At 44.6% G+C, this 17470-nt stretch overlaps 2 protein-coding genes across 2 annotated transcripts; both read right to left on the bottom strand.

The window, feature by feature from the left end:
• Window positions 1-1551: 1551 nt before the first annotated feature.
• dnajc3a (DnaJ (Hsp40) homolog, subfamily C, member 3a) lies at window positions 1552-13416 on the bottom strand. The gene is made up of 12 exons (XM_084443117.1): window positions 13229-13416; window positions 11817-11924; window positions 11374-11498; window positions 11101-11175; window positions 8311-8463; window positions 6983-7164; window positions 6730-6849; window positions 5967-6072; window positions 5752-5872; window positions 3310-3442; window positions 2871-3019; window positions 1552-2089 (listed from the first exon to the last, which is right to left on the bottom strand). The coding sequence occupies exons 1-12, from the start codon at window positions 13308-13310 to the stop codon at window positions 1926-1928; spliced, it is 1518 nt and encodes a 505-aa protein (XP_084299243.1). The 5' UTR covers window positions 13311-13416; the 3' UTR covers window positions 1552-1925.
• Window positions 13417-14265: 849 nt separating this feature from the next.
• Window positions 14266-16353, bottom strand: LOC311313084 (claudin-10-like). The gene is made up of 5 exons (XM_084443131.1): window positions 15957-16353; window positions 15645-15806; window positions 15124-15205; window positions 14847-14954; window positions 14266-14752 (listed from the first exon to the last, which is right to left on the bottom strand). The coding sequence occupies exons 1-5, from the start codon at window positions 16186-16188 to the stop codon at window positions 14554-14556; spliced, it is 783 nt and encodes a 260-aa protein (XP_084299257.1). The 5' UTR covers window positions 16189-16353; the 3' UTR covers window positions 14266-14553.
• Between the last annotated feature and the right edge of the window lie 1117 nt (window positions 16354-17470).

Genomic DNA, 17470 nt, shown 5'->3' on the forward strand with positions numbered 1-17470 from the left:
AACTTGCCCCGGATGAGGGGGAAGTTGTGCCACAGGAGAGGATAGAGCTGATAAGTGGGATAAATTGTGCCATTGATTAAGTTGAAAACATTTTCACCATTATGCTATATCGAAGCAAGACTAATTCAATACCAAATTAGCCTTAAAAGTTTCATATAAAGATTTAAGGTGTGGCTCTGGCTCAGGAAGTAGAGCGGGTCGTCCAATGATTGCGGTTCGAATCCCGGCTCCTCCTGTCCACATGTCGAAGTGTCCTTGGGCAAGACGCTGAAGCGCAAATTGCTCCCAATGAGCAGGTTAGCACCTTGCATGGCAGCTGCCGCCATTGGTGAGTGAATGTGTGTGTGAATGTGTGAATGAGAGGCCGTTGTAAAATGCTTCCAATGCAGTCCATTTACCATATATTTTACAAATTCAAAGAACCAATTTCCTTCAAGGCCCAGCCCACAGTATACAATACAATAAGCGTGACTCTGGGTGAGGAACTTCCCATACCTTATGTAGCGTTATGTCTCCATACTTGATTGGTATGTCCCGTTCTCTCTATTCTCCATGTATCACTTTGCAGATCTTCATGACCCTTGCCCCTGGCTATGGACTTCCCATCCTGCACCTCTCCCACTGCTCTGTCCAAATCAAGCCCCCAGGAGCAGCTCTGGGCATTGAAGCCATTTGGCGTAGTGGCCAAGCTTGTATTGCAAGTCACGTAATGCCATGGGGGACATTTTCATTCCCCCCCCCCCACACCATAGACATACATGGTGGGGAAATGGCAAAAAAAATTGTGAGCCCCCCCCCCCCACCCCGGACAATCTATTCTAGCATCAACCCTCTCAATGGCGCTGGACTTCTAAAGGTCACTGGCAACCGAGGTCAAAGTTGAATAAATTGAATGATGAATTTGAGCGCAGTGCCGAGTGGCAATTTCGAGCAGTGTGCGAGGCCAAGGTGGGCGGCATCCCTCTCCCCATAGGAAAATAATGGTACAGCCAATACAGAGTGATGACCGCTGATCACGTGTAGAGGCCTTAAAGGGTTAGTTCAAAATTTAAGACAGAGCCTCATTTCCGTTGTTGACATTCTCAGCTGATTCCTTTCTGTCTCGCATTCCAAACACTCCAGTGCACCCAAACAAAATCAAATATATATATCAGTGTGCAGTACTGGTCTTGTGTGTTTGTTTGTTCAATATATTCATGACATGTACTTTAATAATATATCTGAAAAAAATCAGTATATCATTAGAAAAGTAGAAATGTTAAAGAGCACAGTAGTGTTTAACCGGTTCAAACAGAATCAGATCATATGAACGTGTGACATGGTGACAAAAAAACAAATACAGAACAAGGAAAAGATGAACTTAGTAGTTTGTCCCAGGAGATCCTGGTAGGGGACAGAGTTATCGCCTCGGCACTCTGCAAATTCAGCGGTTTGTGGATACTAAAGTGAATCATCAAAAACATATCATCGAACTGTTATCAAATAAGCATAAATAGACCTTTATTTACAATTCAGAATGACTTCATTCATATAAAAATAGTATCTATGTACACATTAGTCCTAGGAATGGATGACTTGGTGTGTACAGTCCACCACAAGAGTAGTGTTATTGTTGAATTAACCCAGATCTCTCGATTATGAGATCCCTGAAGAACAGCTGCTTCAAAAATAGCATTCATAAGTTCATAAGCATTGCAATCAATTTTTTTTGTATAGAATCCAGGGTGATATTATTCAGCAAAGACGCATTTTAATATCATTGTGCTCAAGATGTCACAGTTGCCTGCATATCGTCCACAGGTACTACGGTCATCAGTCTCTGATGGCCATGAGCTGGCCTTCTATTTGCAGGTTCATTCCCTGAAATGGGGCGGAAAGTACATGTTAATCCCCAGCCGTGGGCGATGAAGTCTGACTCCGTTTGCTCAGTTGTAGTTGAATTTGAAGTTGAAGGGTCCGGAGCCGAAGGGGTTGAAGCCCCCCTGGAAGCCGCCAAAGCCCCCTTGGAAGTGCTGGTGGTGGTGCCCCCCTCCCTGCTGGCTCGCTGGATCCATGGGGTCCTCGCCCTGGTCAAACTTGCTCCTCATTTCTGCACAGGGCACAAGCACAATATGAGACATACTGCATGGGATTTAGAGAAATGGATTTTGATTTATTCAACAGATTCAACATGAAATCAACATAAAAATCGACATAAAATTCAACAGAACAAGGGTGTGAGGTGATCCGATCTAGCAAAGCGGAGATGGACAGACAAAGACGCTGCTAAAAATTGATAGTACAGCGTCGCAAACTTGTCTGAACACAAACTGACCATTATTAAGCAGCAGTAAAACCGAACAGGAACTAGGTGCACCTAACTCGAGCTGGACTGACTTCACATACTCAGTCAGTCTGGTGTTCACATCCACGCTTTTCGCTTCACCTCCGCAAACTACTGTAGCTAGCTCAAGTTACTACAGTACCTGTAAAGAGGCCTAGTGGTGCTAGCTAGCGTTGCTGTCTTTTGGTATGAACAGTTACAAAGCTATCTAATGTTAACTAGCTCAGCTGGCTAGGTTAGGAAATCCCTTCCTACACATATTCAGCCAGCTAGAGCTTTTGCTGGACCAGCTAATCGCTACATTTGAAGCTGACGAGACTGTAGGCGTACTGGGGTACAACGCCTCGTTGGTTTTGTACGTTTTATCATCATGCGTGTTTTATCAATGGTGTCGGTCAGTCAGTAACAGACTTTCCCCACTATTGGCTGGCCCTGTGGTCGGGTCCAGCAGAAAGAGCTATTTGAGGAGGACACTGGCGTTCATTCACCTGACCACTGACCACGGTGACCTCCGCTGTGAGGGCATGCGCAGCGCCACAGAACATACCTGGGTCAGTGAGCACTTCTTTGGCCTGGGCGATGTCGATGAACTTCTTCTCAGCCTTCTTCTTCGCCTCAGCGTCCTGGAAATTGTCGGGGTGCCACTGCTGCGCCAGCTTCCTGTAGGCTTTTATGATCTCCTTCTTCTGGGCCGTTCTGTGGTAGGGACACATTCACATTGTTTGGGGTTTCAAACAACACAGTTACAATCATCTCTCTCGATGTTCACTAGGCAAACACTTCCCAGATAGCAAGCGGATGTGTAATGATTCTGGGCCATATATGGGCCGGAACTAAGCCACAAGGGCCAGATCTGGCCTGTATATGGCCCAGATCCGCTTGCTATCTGGGTTCTGTTGGCTTCATTGGGAAGCGCATCTTCGTTTTGGATAGGATGGAATGAGGATGATCTGATCCCAGAGCAGAGACGCCGGCAGACAGCCCACCTCTTGACTCCCAGGATCTTGTAGTAGTCCCTCCTCTGGGACTGTTTGAGGAGTCTCTGCGCTCTCTCCAGACCCTCTTTGATCTGACGGTCGTTCTCACTGTGCTCCTTGGCCGTCTCAAAGTCCTTAATGGCTGCAGGGAAAACGAAATCAGTGAGAACTAGAAATGGTGCTCAGAGAGCACAGACCTCCGCCCCCAAATGCATTTCGAGTTCTGAATTTGCCCATGCTACCCCGGTACACAGAGTTTCATGAAAATCATCAAAAACTGGTTGTTTTTACGTAATCCTGCTAACAAACAAACCAAGAAAGGGCCCGTGGACCCGCCCCGTGATTCAGATCCATTCCCAAATTGAATGGGTTCTAAGTTGGCCCATGCTTCACCCCTTCACCAAGTTTCATGAAAATCGGTCTGGTAGTTTTTGCGTAATCCTAGACCAAAAAATGAATGGCGGTGAATGGCCAGCCGTGTTTGGGCGACCCTCCTCGTGCTTCGGATCCACTCCAAAATGTTACGGATCCTAAGTTGGACCATGCTACACCCTTCCAGTCAAAATCTGTTGTTTTTGCGTACTCCTGCCCACAAACAAGCAAACACACGCCACGGAAAACATTACATGCCAGCCAAAGACCTGACATATCTGCCAAATCGACAGTCAGGCGGTAATCATCCAAAACGTTGTCTAGTCATCTAGTAAACCAAATCATCTTCGGCCCATTGTGCATCTCCCCCGGCCTGTTGAAGGTGACCCAAGTGTGTGGTGATTAGAAACGCTGTGTGTGTGTGTGTGTGTGTGTGTGTGTGTGTGTGTGTGTGTGTGTGTGTGTGTGGTTTAAGAGATGCTGTTTACAAGGCATGTAGGTATCTGACCGTTTGAAAGGCCAGATGAGGGCTGACCATGGATGTGTTAGGGGCTGACGCTCCTACTGCACCGCCCCCTGCTGTGTTCATGCCAGGGCTGGGTATCGATTCCAATTTCAAGAATCGATTCGATTCCGATTCACAAGGTGTTACTAAAACCTTTTTTTTTTTTTTTTTTGCTGTAACCTTAATTACTTGACTGCCAAGTGATGCAACACATCAATACTAGGGCTGAGTATCGATACTGATTTCCAAAAATGAATGAATGAATGAATGAATGAATGAATGAATGAATGAATGAACTATTCATTCCTTCATTTATTCATTCATTCATTAAATAAAAGATCAATTTTGGGATTCATGAATCGATTCAGAATCATTTGATCGATTTTTTTTAACCCAGCCCTATTTCACGCTTAACCAGAGAAAGTGCCTTCATGACAATTAACCGGTAGCCGGCCTGGTTAGCCGTCCCCTGGCTGGGAGGGTCTGAGGAGGGATGGAGGAGTCCAGTGAGACCAGACCGGCTGGGTCTACTGTACAGCTGCTGGCCTGGCCCATTCTCACACAGACACAAGGGCAGTGCTTTTTATACAACATAGACTACATAGACAAAACATACACAGGCAAACGCACACAGGCACTTTGCTAACGGGTTATTACAGGGGCCAACAATTTGTCGTCAACTGTTTGTTCTCATTAACACTGCGGCGCTAATGTAAACAGAATTGCAGCACCTGTTAATAATCCGTCGAGTACCTTGAATTAATTTTTTCCCCTTGATTTTTTTTATGTTTATTTATTCCAAACCTGTTATCCATTTGCAAAAAAATAACAACACAAAGGGGTGTGACATATTCAATAACAGCTGTTGAGTTCCAAGATGATAAAAAAAACTGACGGGTGACAGAAAATATAAATGCATCGATGACTACACTGGTGATTATTGGGCGCTCTACCACAGCGACTAAACGTGTGATAAGATGGTACAGTAGTGATAGACAGAAGCAGGTCACTAACTCGATGGATAGGCATTAGGCCAATCTGTCCATAGTCATGCAACAGAAGGTATTTCAGTGCCCGTGGGAGCACGCTATGGCTGGGTGTGCGTTTGTGTTGGCACTGCCACCCTGCCATGGCTACAAGCTTGATTAAGCAGCTGTGCTTAACTCCAGGCTGGGAGGCAGCGCTGATGAATGAACAAGAGAAATAGGGAACCCAATATGCTAATATGCTCTGAATGTCTATACTGTGTATGTGAATTATTTCTTTGTGGTTTGTTTTGGTGTATATACACAATAGATCTGTTGTCGTGTTGAATTGTGAGATGTCATGGTAGAGCGTTTTGGATAGAAAGGCTGCAATCATGTCCTGTCAAAGCAGCTTGATGGAGAACTCCACATCTATGCAGCTCACACTGAGCTCTGTGGCTTTAATGGTAAAATAGTGCCCCCTATAGGCCAGAATATAACCTGTCTAAGAAACGCCCCCCACAATCCCTCTATCAAGAGAACATGTCTGGACTAGATGATTTTGTAGAGAGAATGATTATCACACCAGAGGTCAACGGGAGATCTCACCTTCCTCGTACTGTTCGTCTTGGAGGTAGGCTTCTGCCCGGTCCTTCAACGCGTTGACGTTCTGAGGGTCCGACTGAAGGACCTCGCCGCACACCGAGATGGCTCTCTCTGCCTGCTGGTCCTGTCAGGAGGGAGGGGGAGACGCGTGCTCGGTGACACAGCCAAACCTCCCCGCAGAGTCTTCGACGAACACGACCTCCGGCGTGGGGTCTTACCTGCGCTAAGCAGTGGCAGATGCGCTCCTTGGCGTGGTGGGAGTAGTGCTTCACAGTCGGCTCCGTCTTCATCACCGACTCGTATTTACTCGCCGCGTCTCCGTATCTGCGCGCGGGAAGAGACGCAGGTGTTTGTCGTGAGTGACCTTCGACCTCCTAGAACGGGTCTTATGCAACCGACGCTGCCGATGTTGATACGCCCACAAAAGTGACGACGCTTCCGTGACTCGTCCGACTGCGACCGCTGTCTGTGTTTCGGGAGGGATGTGAATCACGCTGGAGCTGTTGTATAACAGCAGGAAGGAGGATGTTGTGTGTGTTTGCGATGCACAAACACACAGGAAAATGGTAAATGGACTCGGCGCTTCTATCCAAAGTGCTTTTCAATGGCCTCTCGTTCACACACACATCCACTCACTAATGGTGGCAGCTGCCGTGCAAGGTGCCAGCCTGCTCATTGGGAGCAATTTGGGGTTCAGTGTCTTGGCCAAGGACACTTCCGACAGTAAGTAAGTACTGTAAGTAAGCTTTATTTCTATAGTGCTCTTCACAGCACGGATGCACAGAGTGCTTTACAGTAATAAATTAAAATCAAAAGCAATACAACACGAGACAAAATTAAAACGACGCAGAAAAGAAAAAAAACGAACATTATGAGCAGCAAGGCGTTATAGATGGCCGAAGGCCTGCCTGAACATGTGTCTTAAGAAGTTGGGCGGACAGGAGGAGCCACAAACACACACGAACCCCCTTCCTCTCTCACCTCTGCTGCTCGATGAGCTCCTCGGCGGCCTGGATCTGCTTGTTCAGCTTCTTGACCAGCTTGTAGTGGCTGTAGCACTGCTTATGGTCAGCGTCCAGCTTCAGACACTCTCGGACCTCGCTGGACAGGAAGACAGGGTCAAAAGAGGCGGATCCCGTCATGTACCGATTCCACGAAGCGCGTATATCGGTGTTCATTCATACACCACGCTGTGTGACAACCTGTCATTCACAAGCAGGGTGGGGGGTCTTACTTGAGGGACATGTGGTGGTCCCCCAGGCTGTAGTAGATGGTGCTGAGTTTGTAGAAGGCCTGGGTGTTGTCGTTCTTCAGTTTGGAGGAAACCTTCAGGTCGCTGATTGCCTTGCCCATCTCACCCATCAGGATGAAGCACTCGGCCCGCAGCTCTCGAGAGCTCACGTCCCACACGCACGTCTGGGGGAGAGACAAGCACACACACACGTCTGGAGGAGAGACAAGCACACACACATGTCTGGAGGAGAGACAAGCACACACACACGTCTGGAGGAGAGACCCCACACACGCATGTCTGGAGGAGAGACAGGCACCCACACATGTCTGGAGGAGAGACAGGCACCCACACATGTCTGGAGGAGAGACAGGCACCCACACACTCCATCTCACTGGTCCAAGTCTCTCATCAGAACCCATAATACTGACGACAAACAACGACAAAACACTGGTTTAGGGACAAAATATATTTCAGATCTGCTGCTACGTTATGAACCATCCAGACCTCTCAGGTCGTCTGGCACAGGTCTGCTTTCTGTCCCCAGAGTTCAAACAAAACATGGAGAAGCAGCGTTCAGTTTTTATGCTCCACATATCTGGAACAAACTTCCAGAAAACTGCAGGTCTGCTGCAACTCTCAGTTCTTTTAAATCAAGACTGAAGACTTTTCTTTTTGCCGCTGCTTTTTATTAAACCAAAAAGTTAATCTTTCATACACTGCACTGTAACTTTTATTCCTGTATTTTATTTTTCCTGCATTTCGTTTTTAATGTCCTTTTTTGCATTTCGTTTTATATGACCTTTTATGTGTTGCACTTTGTCTTGATGCTTTTAATGTCTCATGTAAAGGACTTTGAATTACCTTGTTGCTGAAATGTGCTCTACAAATAAACATGCCTTGCCTTGGTCGCCTCAACGACGCGCCAATAGGAGACTGTTAATGAAATTATGAAAGTATCACCCATGTGTTCACCCCCAATTAGTTTTTTTCTGTTTTCCCACTTGATTGATGTTCCTGAAGTTCTCTGAGTTTATTGTTTTACAACGTTTGTGGAAACCAGGAGTTAACTCCGTTCCCACAGAATCTCTGTTTACCAAGACCATTTGGTCTGTGAGGTCACTCACATCCTCTGTACCGTCCTATAAGAGTTGATCCCTGACTCAGTATCCTTGCTCTGACTCTGGAAACACTTCCTGTGTGAGAGACCGCTTTTGCAAAACGTATTTCAGAATAAATCTATTGTCTTTATTTGAAACCAGCTTGAATCGACCACTCGCGTGCTCTTTATTTTTAAACCAAGTATAAAAATACTGTCATAGGACGCTCACCTCGATGATGGTGTCCAGGTGGGCGGCGGCGGTGACGTAATCGCGGCGTTCGAAGTCGCTCTGCGCCTGGACCACCAGCCGCTGGATCTCATCGGACTTGGTCAGCTGACTCCGGGCCTCCTTCTCCTCCTTGTCGCTGGGGTTGGACTTGAGCTGGAAGACAGCCGGGCGGCATGGTCAACAGCAAACACGCAACGTCAGGGAGACGTTCAGATCATGTCATAATAACGTCCGTCGGTCCAGAACCCCATTTGTTCGTCTGCTGGACCCCTCAATATTCAAACGTCTGGCTTGGACCCCTCTAACACGTCTGTGGACGTGCAAAACGGGTTCAATATCTGAACGTTAAAAAAAACACATTCATTCTGGCTCCTAATTGGATGTCTTTGGACGTCCGAAAAAGACAAAAAAGACATCTCAAAGACGTCTTTTAGACGTGTCTTTGCTCAGTGGGAAGATGCTCTTTGAGATGTTCCTATCCCAAAATCGCTGAATGGTTGTAGGAACCTAGAGAAAGATGACCGCTCTACTGTTTTAGTACTGTACACTTGTAGCATCTTTGACTCTTAAAAGCTTCCCCAATCACTCCCACTTCCTCACCCATCCCCAAACACATTACACAGTAATAATCCTCATCAAAGTGGTCATCATCTTCATGATGGCAATCTCAGTTAATGGAACATCCTTTACAAATAGACTGGCTATCATATTAGGCCTTCCTGCTAGCTCAGCCCAGAGAGGCCAGGGATGAATAAATGTGATGCATTACACTGTGCCAAGGCAATAGACTGCTGAAGCAGCAGGACGGCATGTATCTATAGCCAGACCTGTCGACATCACACTGGCAAAATATGGCAGGCGTAAAACGGTACAGGTCCTAATGCATATCCCTCTCTGCTGGGGCTGTGGATCTGTGCCTGGCAGGGCGTGACTGTTGACGTCGTAAAACAAGCATTACTACTATCCACCGTTCGGCTGCCACCTAGAGCCGTCCAAATTGCCTGGTAAGGAGCCAGCACTGACTGCCACAGGATAAATCATACTATTCAAATTGTCGTTTAGTTCTCTGGTTTTAGAATGCCAAGTGGCCCAGAGCGTCCTCGTTACTGACCGCCCACAGGTGCTGCAGAACCCAAACCAACCCGGCCGCTCCATGGTTCTGACAGACGTAGTACAGTATACTAGGTTCTGACAGACGTAGTACAGTATACTAGGTTCTGACAGACGTAGTACAGTATACTAGGAATGCACCGATTGCAAAATTCTGGGCCGATGCCGATGTTTAAAATAACAATCTGGCCAATGGCCGATGTTTATTTTATTTTCATTCCCCCTTTTGTGCCAGGGAAACAAAGAAATGAAGTGTTTGGTTCCAAAACGGCGATTTTGATTTCACTTTAATTTGAAAGCAAAGTATACGTGCGTTTGCGCCGTTACGTCACGGATCTTCTCCGAATCAGCTGGGTAGGCTACGTTTTGCCACAAAAAAAAACGTAATTGTTGCGACATAACATCGGCCACTACCATCGGTGAATGTCATTTGATTTGCCGATGGGCCGATGGCAGTCAACAAGGCCAACATCGGACATGTTCGGCCCATGCATCGGTGCATCCTACAGTATACTGCTGTCTACGGGAGGAAGTAGTGACACGTTTGTACTGGATGCTCTGCAATATGATAGACCCAGCAAAACGCTGAGAGGAGAACAGAAAGGACCTCCATGTCCTCGAGCAGCGTGAGGAGTCCTGGGAGCAGAATGATCATATCAGCCAGTCTCCCTCTGGAAACCCTGATGATCCACAGGAACGTTGTCTACACATCTTATTACCGTGGGGGGCATTTGAAGAAGGCCTAATGAAGGTGATTCAACATTTTCAATTAGAATAGATTGTAATTCTGTTCTGTTTCCTGTGCTGTTCTGTTTCCACAGTTCAACACTGACACCTCCTGGTAGCCTACAAATCAACCCCTCAACTAAACAAAGGCACCACTCTGACTCCATAGATAGATAGATACAGTAGACAGACAGACAGACAGACAGACAGACAGACAGACAGAGACAGACAGACAGACAGACAGACAGACAGACAGACAGACAGACAGACAGACAGACAGACAGACAGACAGACATAAATCCATTGACTTGTATTGACGCGACCGTTGTAGATGTGTAGATCAATCCGCAGAGGGGATTCAGGAAGCGGAACTACTTACGGTAGCTATTGTTATTGTTTATGTTGCTAGGCTACCTAGTTTGCAGAAGTTTACACACGTATGTGCTGCGACGAAATAGTTATATGCTAAATATTTTAAAAAGCCTTTCCAGATTAACTAAAATCTTACTTTATGGCGAATTATATGTCAGAACGCCAACTAACACCTCGGTGAGTTTCTTGTCTTTGAAATTGAGAGTTAAACATGTTTTTTGAATGATTTTTCACGGTGCCCACCCACATCCATTGTATGGCCAAAACGGTGGTAGAGCAATTATCAGACTTTCTCAAAAGTGCTAGTTTTGTCAACGTTTTGATCTGAACCATTGTATATCATCATAAGTAACCTTAAAACAGGCTAAACATGCATTTTCCCTTTACTACTCCTTAAACATTGTTTTTATTGTTGCTGCTTGTTTTGTAACCTCGGCTACATTGAAAATGAGAGCCTGCCCCTCAATTGTATTCCCGAAAAACTAAATAAAGGTTATGAATGAATGAATGAATGAATGAATGAATGAATGAATGAATGAATGAATAATTGAATGAATCAGTGCATCCATAACGGATACTCACCACTTTTTTAAAGTCACTCTCGGCTTCATCCAGTCTCCCCTGCTTCAGCAGCAGGTTGGCTCTCTGTAGCCTAGCCTGTTGGAGGGGAGAGGAAGGTGAGCATTATACACATCTGAGACGGGCTAGCACAAGCACAGATGGCATTACTGACTGATGTAAGATATAGTACGGTTTACAAGTTCAAGATCTTGAATCTTACACACCGTACACTGCTGCCTGATCCAGAAATCTATTAGCTGGATGATGTCGATACAAACGACGTCTGTTACTCACAGATGTGAAGTCTGGTTTGAGTTCTATGACTTTGCTGAGATCTGGTAGGGCAGATTTTGACTTCCCCATGGCCAGGTAGACTGTAGCTCTCCTGTAGTAGGCCATGTAGTTTTTGGGATCTCCATCTGGACATCGATAACACACAATCAACAGACTCTTGGCTATGCGTGCTGCGCTACGTGTATTCAGTTAAGAAATAAAGCTACAGTGTGAAAAAATACAGTAATGGATATGGCGGTGTAGATGACATTTTGAGCAGACAGACGGTCTACTTTGATAATACAATAATATGTAGTAGCCTATAAAATACATCAGCAAGCCAATTAATCAATATGTTAATTCAAGTAAAGCAATTAGGCATGTGTGTGTGTGTTCATGATAGAGTAGGCTGCAGTAGCTTTGATTTGGAAGGTGAGAGAACTAGTAACGGGGTTGACACTGACCTACTGCCGCATGGAAGTTGGAGAGTGCGTCGGCTAACTGGCCAGCAGCGAGCAGCTTCTTCCCCATCTCCAGATAGTTCTCCACACCTGCCTGCCCACATCGCACTCCTGGAAACCACGGAAAGGTTCAAGTTAGCCAACCTCCCACATTTAAGAGTCCCTTCAATGCAGGTTTAGTTCACTCTAGACCTGGTCCAGGGCGATATCCTACGTATAATACGTATATTACGTATATTATACGTAGGATATCGCCCTGGACCAGGTCTAAGTTCACTCGTGGTTGAGCATGTATCTATAAGTGAAACATTATTCTGCAAAACTGCTGGTTGAGCATGTATCTATAGGTTATTATGAAACTGCTAGTGGTTGAGTATCTATAGGTTATTATGTTGCAAAACTGCTAGTGGTTGAGCATGTATCTATAGGTTATTATGAAACTGCTAGTGGTTGAGTATCTATAGGTTATTATGTTGCAAAACTGCTAGTGGTTGAGCATGTATCTATAGGTTATTATGAAACTGCTAGTGGTTGAGCATGTATCTATAGGTTATTATGAAACTGCTAGTGGTTGAGCATGTATCTATAGGTTATTATGAAACTGCTAGTGGTTGAGCATGTATCTATAGGTTATTATGAAACTGCTAGTGGTTGAGTATCTATAGGTTATTATGTTGCAAAACTGCTAGTGGTTGAGCATGTATCTATAGGTTATTATGAAACTGCTAGTGGTTGAGCATGTATCTATAGGTTATTATGAAACTGCTAGTGGTTGAGTATCTATAGGTTATTATGAAACTGCTAGTGGTTGAGCATGTATCTATAGGTTATTATGAAACTGCTAGTGGTTGAGCATGTATCTATAGGTTATTATGAAACTGCTAGTGGTTGAGTATCTATAGGTTATTATGAAACTGCTAGTGGTTGAGCATGTATCTATAGGTTATTATGAAACTGCTAGTGGTTGAGCATGTATCTATAGGTTATTATGCTGCCAAACTGAAGCGAGTTTCTTATTTGACTATCTGGTGGTTGTGTATCTATAGGTGAAACGTTATGTTGCAAAACTGTTTCTTATTTGGCTATCTGGCTAACTGACAATCAACACTAGATAACTAACACCAACTATCTTCTCTTAGAAGTAAGGTCAGGCCACTGTCGTGTTCTGGCTTCATAACGGTCAAACAGTAATAATAGTATACATGCTTATAAGTGCTTAGTATAAAGCACATGTGTGCACTTTGCTCAGCACGCTGGTCGGATAATAAACAGATCCTCTTCCATGCTCACTAGCTAGCAGAATAAAATGCAGACTACATGAGACAGCATGTTAGCTGGCTTAGTGAACTATAAACTGAAGTAGACTCGTTAATGTTACATATATAATAATATAATAATAACGATAATTTGCTTACCTTCATACCGCAGGTCTATCAAAACAAGGACAAACGGAATGTAACTCAAGATTCTGTGAGCAACTGGGTTTATAGAAACCATATTCGATTAATCTTCGAGCTATACTTTTAATTTAATAATATTAAACTATTAGCTAACACAGTAAACCCGTTGACAGTCCCATAACTGGATGACAGCTCTTCAACCAGAGCAGCTCCTCCAAGCTACCAGCTACCGGTCGTGGGCGGCTCTGATTGGACGAACTCGATAGAAACTCCGCCCACTCCGCTCTGATTGGCCGAACTCGATAGAAACTCCGCCCACTCCGTCTGCTTCAACGGCGAGGAGCCACGTGGGCACAGTCAGAGCATCGTGTCAGACACTCAGGGGCTGGGGGCCACTTCTGATAATACTGTGACACTCAGGGGCTGGGGGCCACTTCTGATAATACTGTGACACTCAGGGGCTGGGGGCCACTTCTGATAATACTGTGACACTCAGGGGCTGGGGGCCACTTCTGAAATACTGTGACACTTAGGGGCTGGGGGCCACTTCTGAAATACTGTGACACTCAGGGGCTGGGGGCCACTTCTGATAATACTGTCACCCGGAGCCTCGTGGAGTTCATGGCTCGGGACACTTCCCACTGAGCAAAGACACGTCTAAAAGACGTCTTTTAGATGTCTTTTTCGTCTTTTTCGGACGTCCAAAGACATCCAATTAGGAGCCAGAATGAAAGTTTTTTTTAGACGTTCAGATATTGAACCCGTTCTGCACGTCCACAGACGTCTTAGAGGGGTCCAAGCCAGACGTGTGAATATTGAGGGGTCCAGCAGACGTACAAATGGGGTTCTGGACCGACGGACGTTATTAAGACATCTCCCTGACGTTGTGTGTTTGCTGGGCAAGGATTGATTGAATGTGATAGCAAATGTAACAGTGGAAAAGTAGGTGGAGACTAGAAATGGACAAAAAAAACAAGTGTTTACCTATAATGTCATTATATATTATCATTATATATTACATAATCTTTACATAAAATACTATTTCAGGACCTTGGACAGAGTAGCCTACAACAGCCTATATATTAACATGTAAATGATTGATTGATTAATTAATTGCTGTATATAAAACATCAAACAAAATAAACAAACAAACAAAAGTGCAAGTTCTGAGATAAATAAATAAATAAATAAATATCCTCAAACTTGTAGTCCATGAGAGTCGTGCTTTATCACACCATGCCAATTATTTGCAGTCTCTGCTTTCAAACGGCATCTAAATGCAAATACGATTCCCATCATTCATCATCCTTGCATGCCAAGTTCATGTGCTTAGTTGCAGGTCACACATAGGCAGTGGTTGAGGGTCTGCTGCTCCCACTGATCTCAGAGACACTGGTAGCTCCGCTGTCACTGCTGCTTTTCGACTTCCTGCTCCCTCCCCCCTCTGTGCGAGGTGACGGCACGACCTCGGCCTGCTTGGCTGTGGGGGCTATGTACACGTCAGGGACTCTGTAGAGACTTTGGGCTTTTCTCTTTGAGCTGTGGAGGTTGAATTACACAAGAGGTTTTTGGATCGTTATCTTCTGTAGGCAAAATGAATGGCATTTGTAAAAAGTAAATATTAAAAACACACCTTGACTGGCATCCTTCCTTCCCTGCAAAGATGCTACAGATAAGGCCCCCAGCCACTAGGAGGGTGGAACCTCCCCAGCCAATGAAAACACCCACTCCTATTTCAAACCTGTCAATTAATATGATATGATTATATACTGTACTGTATTATACAGTGTGATAACATAAAATTGGCTACAGGAATGTTTGATAGTCTTATAATTTAACTTTACTACACATCTGTTGGTCTTTGAGCATTATAGGCTAGTTCAACCAACAAGCAATTGAAAGATACTTACTTTTGTGCCCTGAAATTTTGGTCTTGGAATTCTGCTCGGACTTTGTTTCCGTAATAGGAGAAAGCAACCATGGAGCACAGCCCTAGAACAAAAGATACATGGATCATTGAATGTTCAACCCACAACAAACAAAAGATCTGAACACACACCAGTATTTGCCATGTCTCTCCTATGTTGTTTTTTAGCTTCTCTTACTCTGAAAATGTAATTTAATGTAATTTATTGCTTTATAAATGTTCTTATCTGGTAGACAAACATATTCCAGGAGCTTGCTCGATCGCCTTGTTGAGAGGGGTCAGGGAAGAATTTTTACAGCTCACTTATCTGACCCCTGGGTGATTACTGTTTTTTTTGCTTCCCTCTGGAATATGTAGGGGTGGGTCGTATGCCCACCTCCCTTGTTCTCTGTAAAGCGCATTGTGTTGCCTCTGGGTATGAAATGCGCTATATAAATAAAGCTTTGATTGATTGATTGATTGATTGATCTGAGAGAAACAATCTCACCAACAGAAAAGGTTTACCTGAGATAAGGTAATTCATCCCTCCAGCAAATGTCACTCGGGCGTTTGCAATCTCAGATCCTCCTATCTTAGTGCACTTCATGCCCACTAAGACCAGAATAGCTCCAAAGAAGCCCAGTATTATGGAGGTGATGATCAAAGCCCGGCACATGTGAATATCCCCTGTTAATAAGTAATACAAAAGAAAACCCTGCTTACCTTGCATTTAAGTATACAAGGTATATTATGGCTTCTACTTTATTTGCCACAAACCTTAATTCATTACTCTGAATATACATTTTTATAATGCAAACGCTATCATAGAAAACTCACAGTTCAGAGCCAGCATGGAAGGGATGCCCTTGCAGTCGGACACTCCGGTCGAGTCTGAAATGCAGTCCTTCCAAAGATTGGAGAAGTAGTTTGAGGTGGTCAGAACGATGCTGTCCACCTCAGACCAGGTCCAGATCTCTGTAGGCATGGTGGAGCAGACCAGGATCCATCCACTCACACACACCACAAAGCAGCCTATCTCCATGTACATCACCACAGTCCTGTACTTCATGGCTGCCTCCCTGTGTGCTGATGGGAGAAGCCTGTTGAGGGCAGTGGGTCTCCTGCTGCTCCTGTCTCAACACAAACTGAGTAGAACTGTGAGGAGGTGTAGACACATGCTCACAACCCTCTCCATGGCGCTGTTTTTGTGTATACCATCACATCTCCTCACGCTGTCATGATGGCAGGAGAGTGACCGGGTGTTTGTTGACCTGTGACTGTGCCCTATGAAGGTAATGCTGATGGCAGCATGCCATGCTTGTGCGCTATGTTATTGGTACGTACAATATCCTGGATACCACCAGCTTAAAGATTAGTTTTGTGTATAGTTCAATCCTTTGAGTATTGCTTAGCCTTTTCATATTGTCAATAAAGCAAAGCCCTTCTCCTAGTTCCCTGTATATTACTGTGATCTCCGACCCAGGGCAGCTAGGGATTTTCACCGTTCACACATGAACTACATCCCACGACATTCCCTTTACAAACATGCCAATCTCGAGATAGAACGCACAAGGGACAGTCCAGCAGATGGTCTACCCTAAGCAATCACAAAGCTTATCGTTCATATATAAATATATATATATGCTAATAAAATAACAAAGTTAGTTACTGAATAATCTGCCTATAATCTGCCTATTTTTTTCTCCAGAGGAGAAGAAAATGTGCCCAAAACCTTTGGTCAGACAAAAATGTAGGCTGTAAATCGACCCAGATTTTCTTTTCATTGAAGACTGTCTGTTTTGCTCATATTAAAATGATCAAAATATACATTTTCCTTTGGGTGAATTTTGGAACTTCCAGTGGCGCCTGAAATCCCTAGTCTTCATGTCTTTCACCAGACTGACCAATCCGGTCGCAGCCTTCCAGACAGTTTCCAGGGAATTATACTACAGTAGGCCTAACACTAGCCCTAACACTAGCCCTAACACTAGCCCTAACACTAGCCCTAACACTAGCCCTAACACTAGCCCTTATCCCGTTCATACATGCCCCCTAAAGTCAATACCCTAGAATTTAATGGGAATGCTTCTATGTGTAAATGGGGTTTAAGAAGACGACTTTTCCAACACCAATAACATATTTTGCAGTTAATATGTTGAAGTCCTAAATGATTTATCTTTGCTTGTTCTATGGATTCAGTTTGTGGTATGTTTATATCAGGGAAGGGAAGGCTTGTTGGCACGGTTACAGGTGACGAACACTAGAAACGACTTCCTGTTTATGAAAAGGACTATCAGTGTAAATTTGCTGGACTTTTCGGATCAATAAATGATGTCACCAGTCAAATTAGC

Source organism: Borostomias antarcticus (assembly GCF_949987555.1).
Source record: "Borostomias antarcticus genome assembly, chromosome: 9".
Taxonomy (NCBI): Eukaryota; Metazoa; Chordata; class Actinopteri; order Stomiiformes; family Stomiidae; genus Borostomias; species Borostomias antarcticus.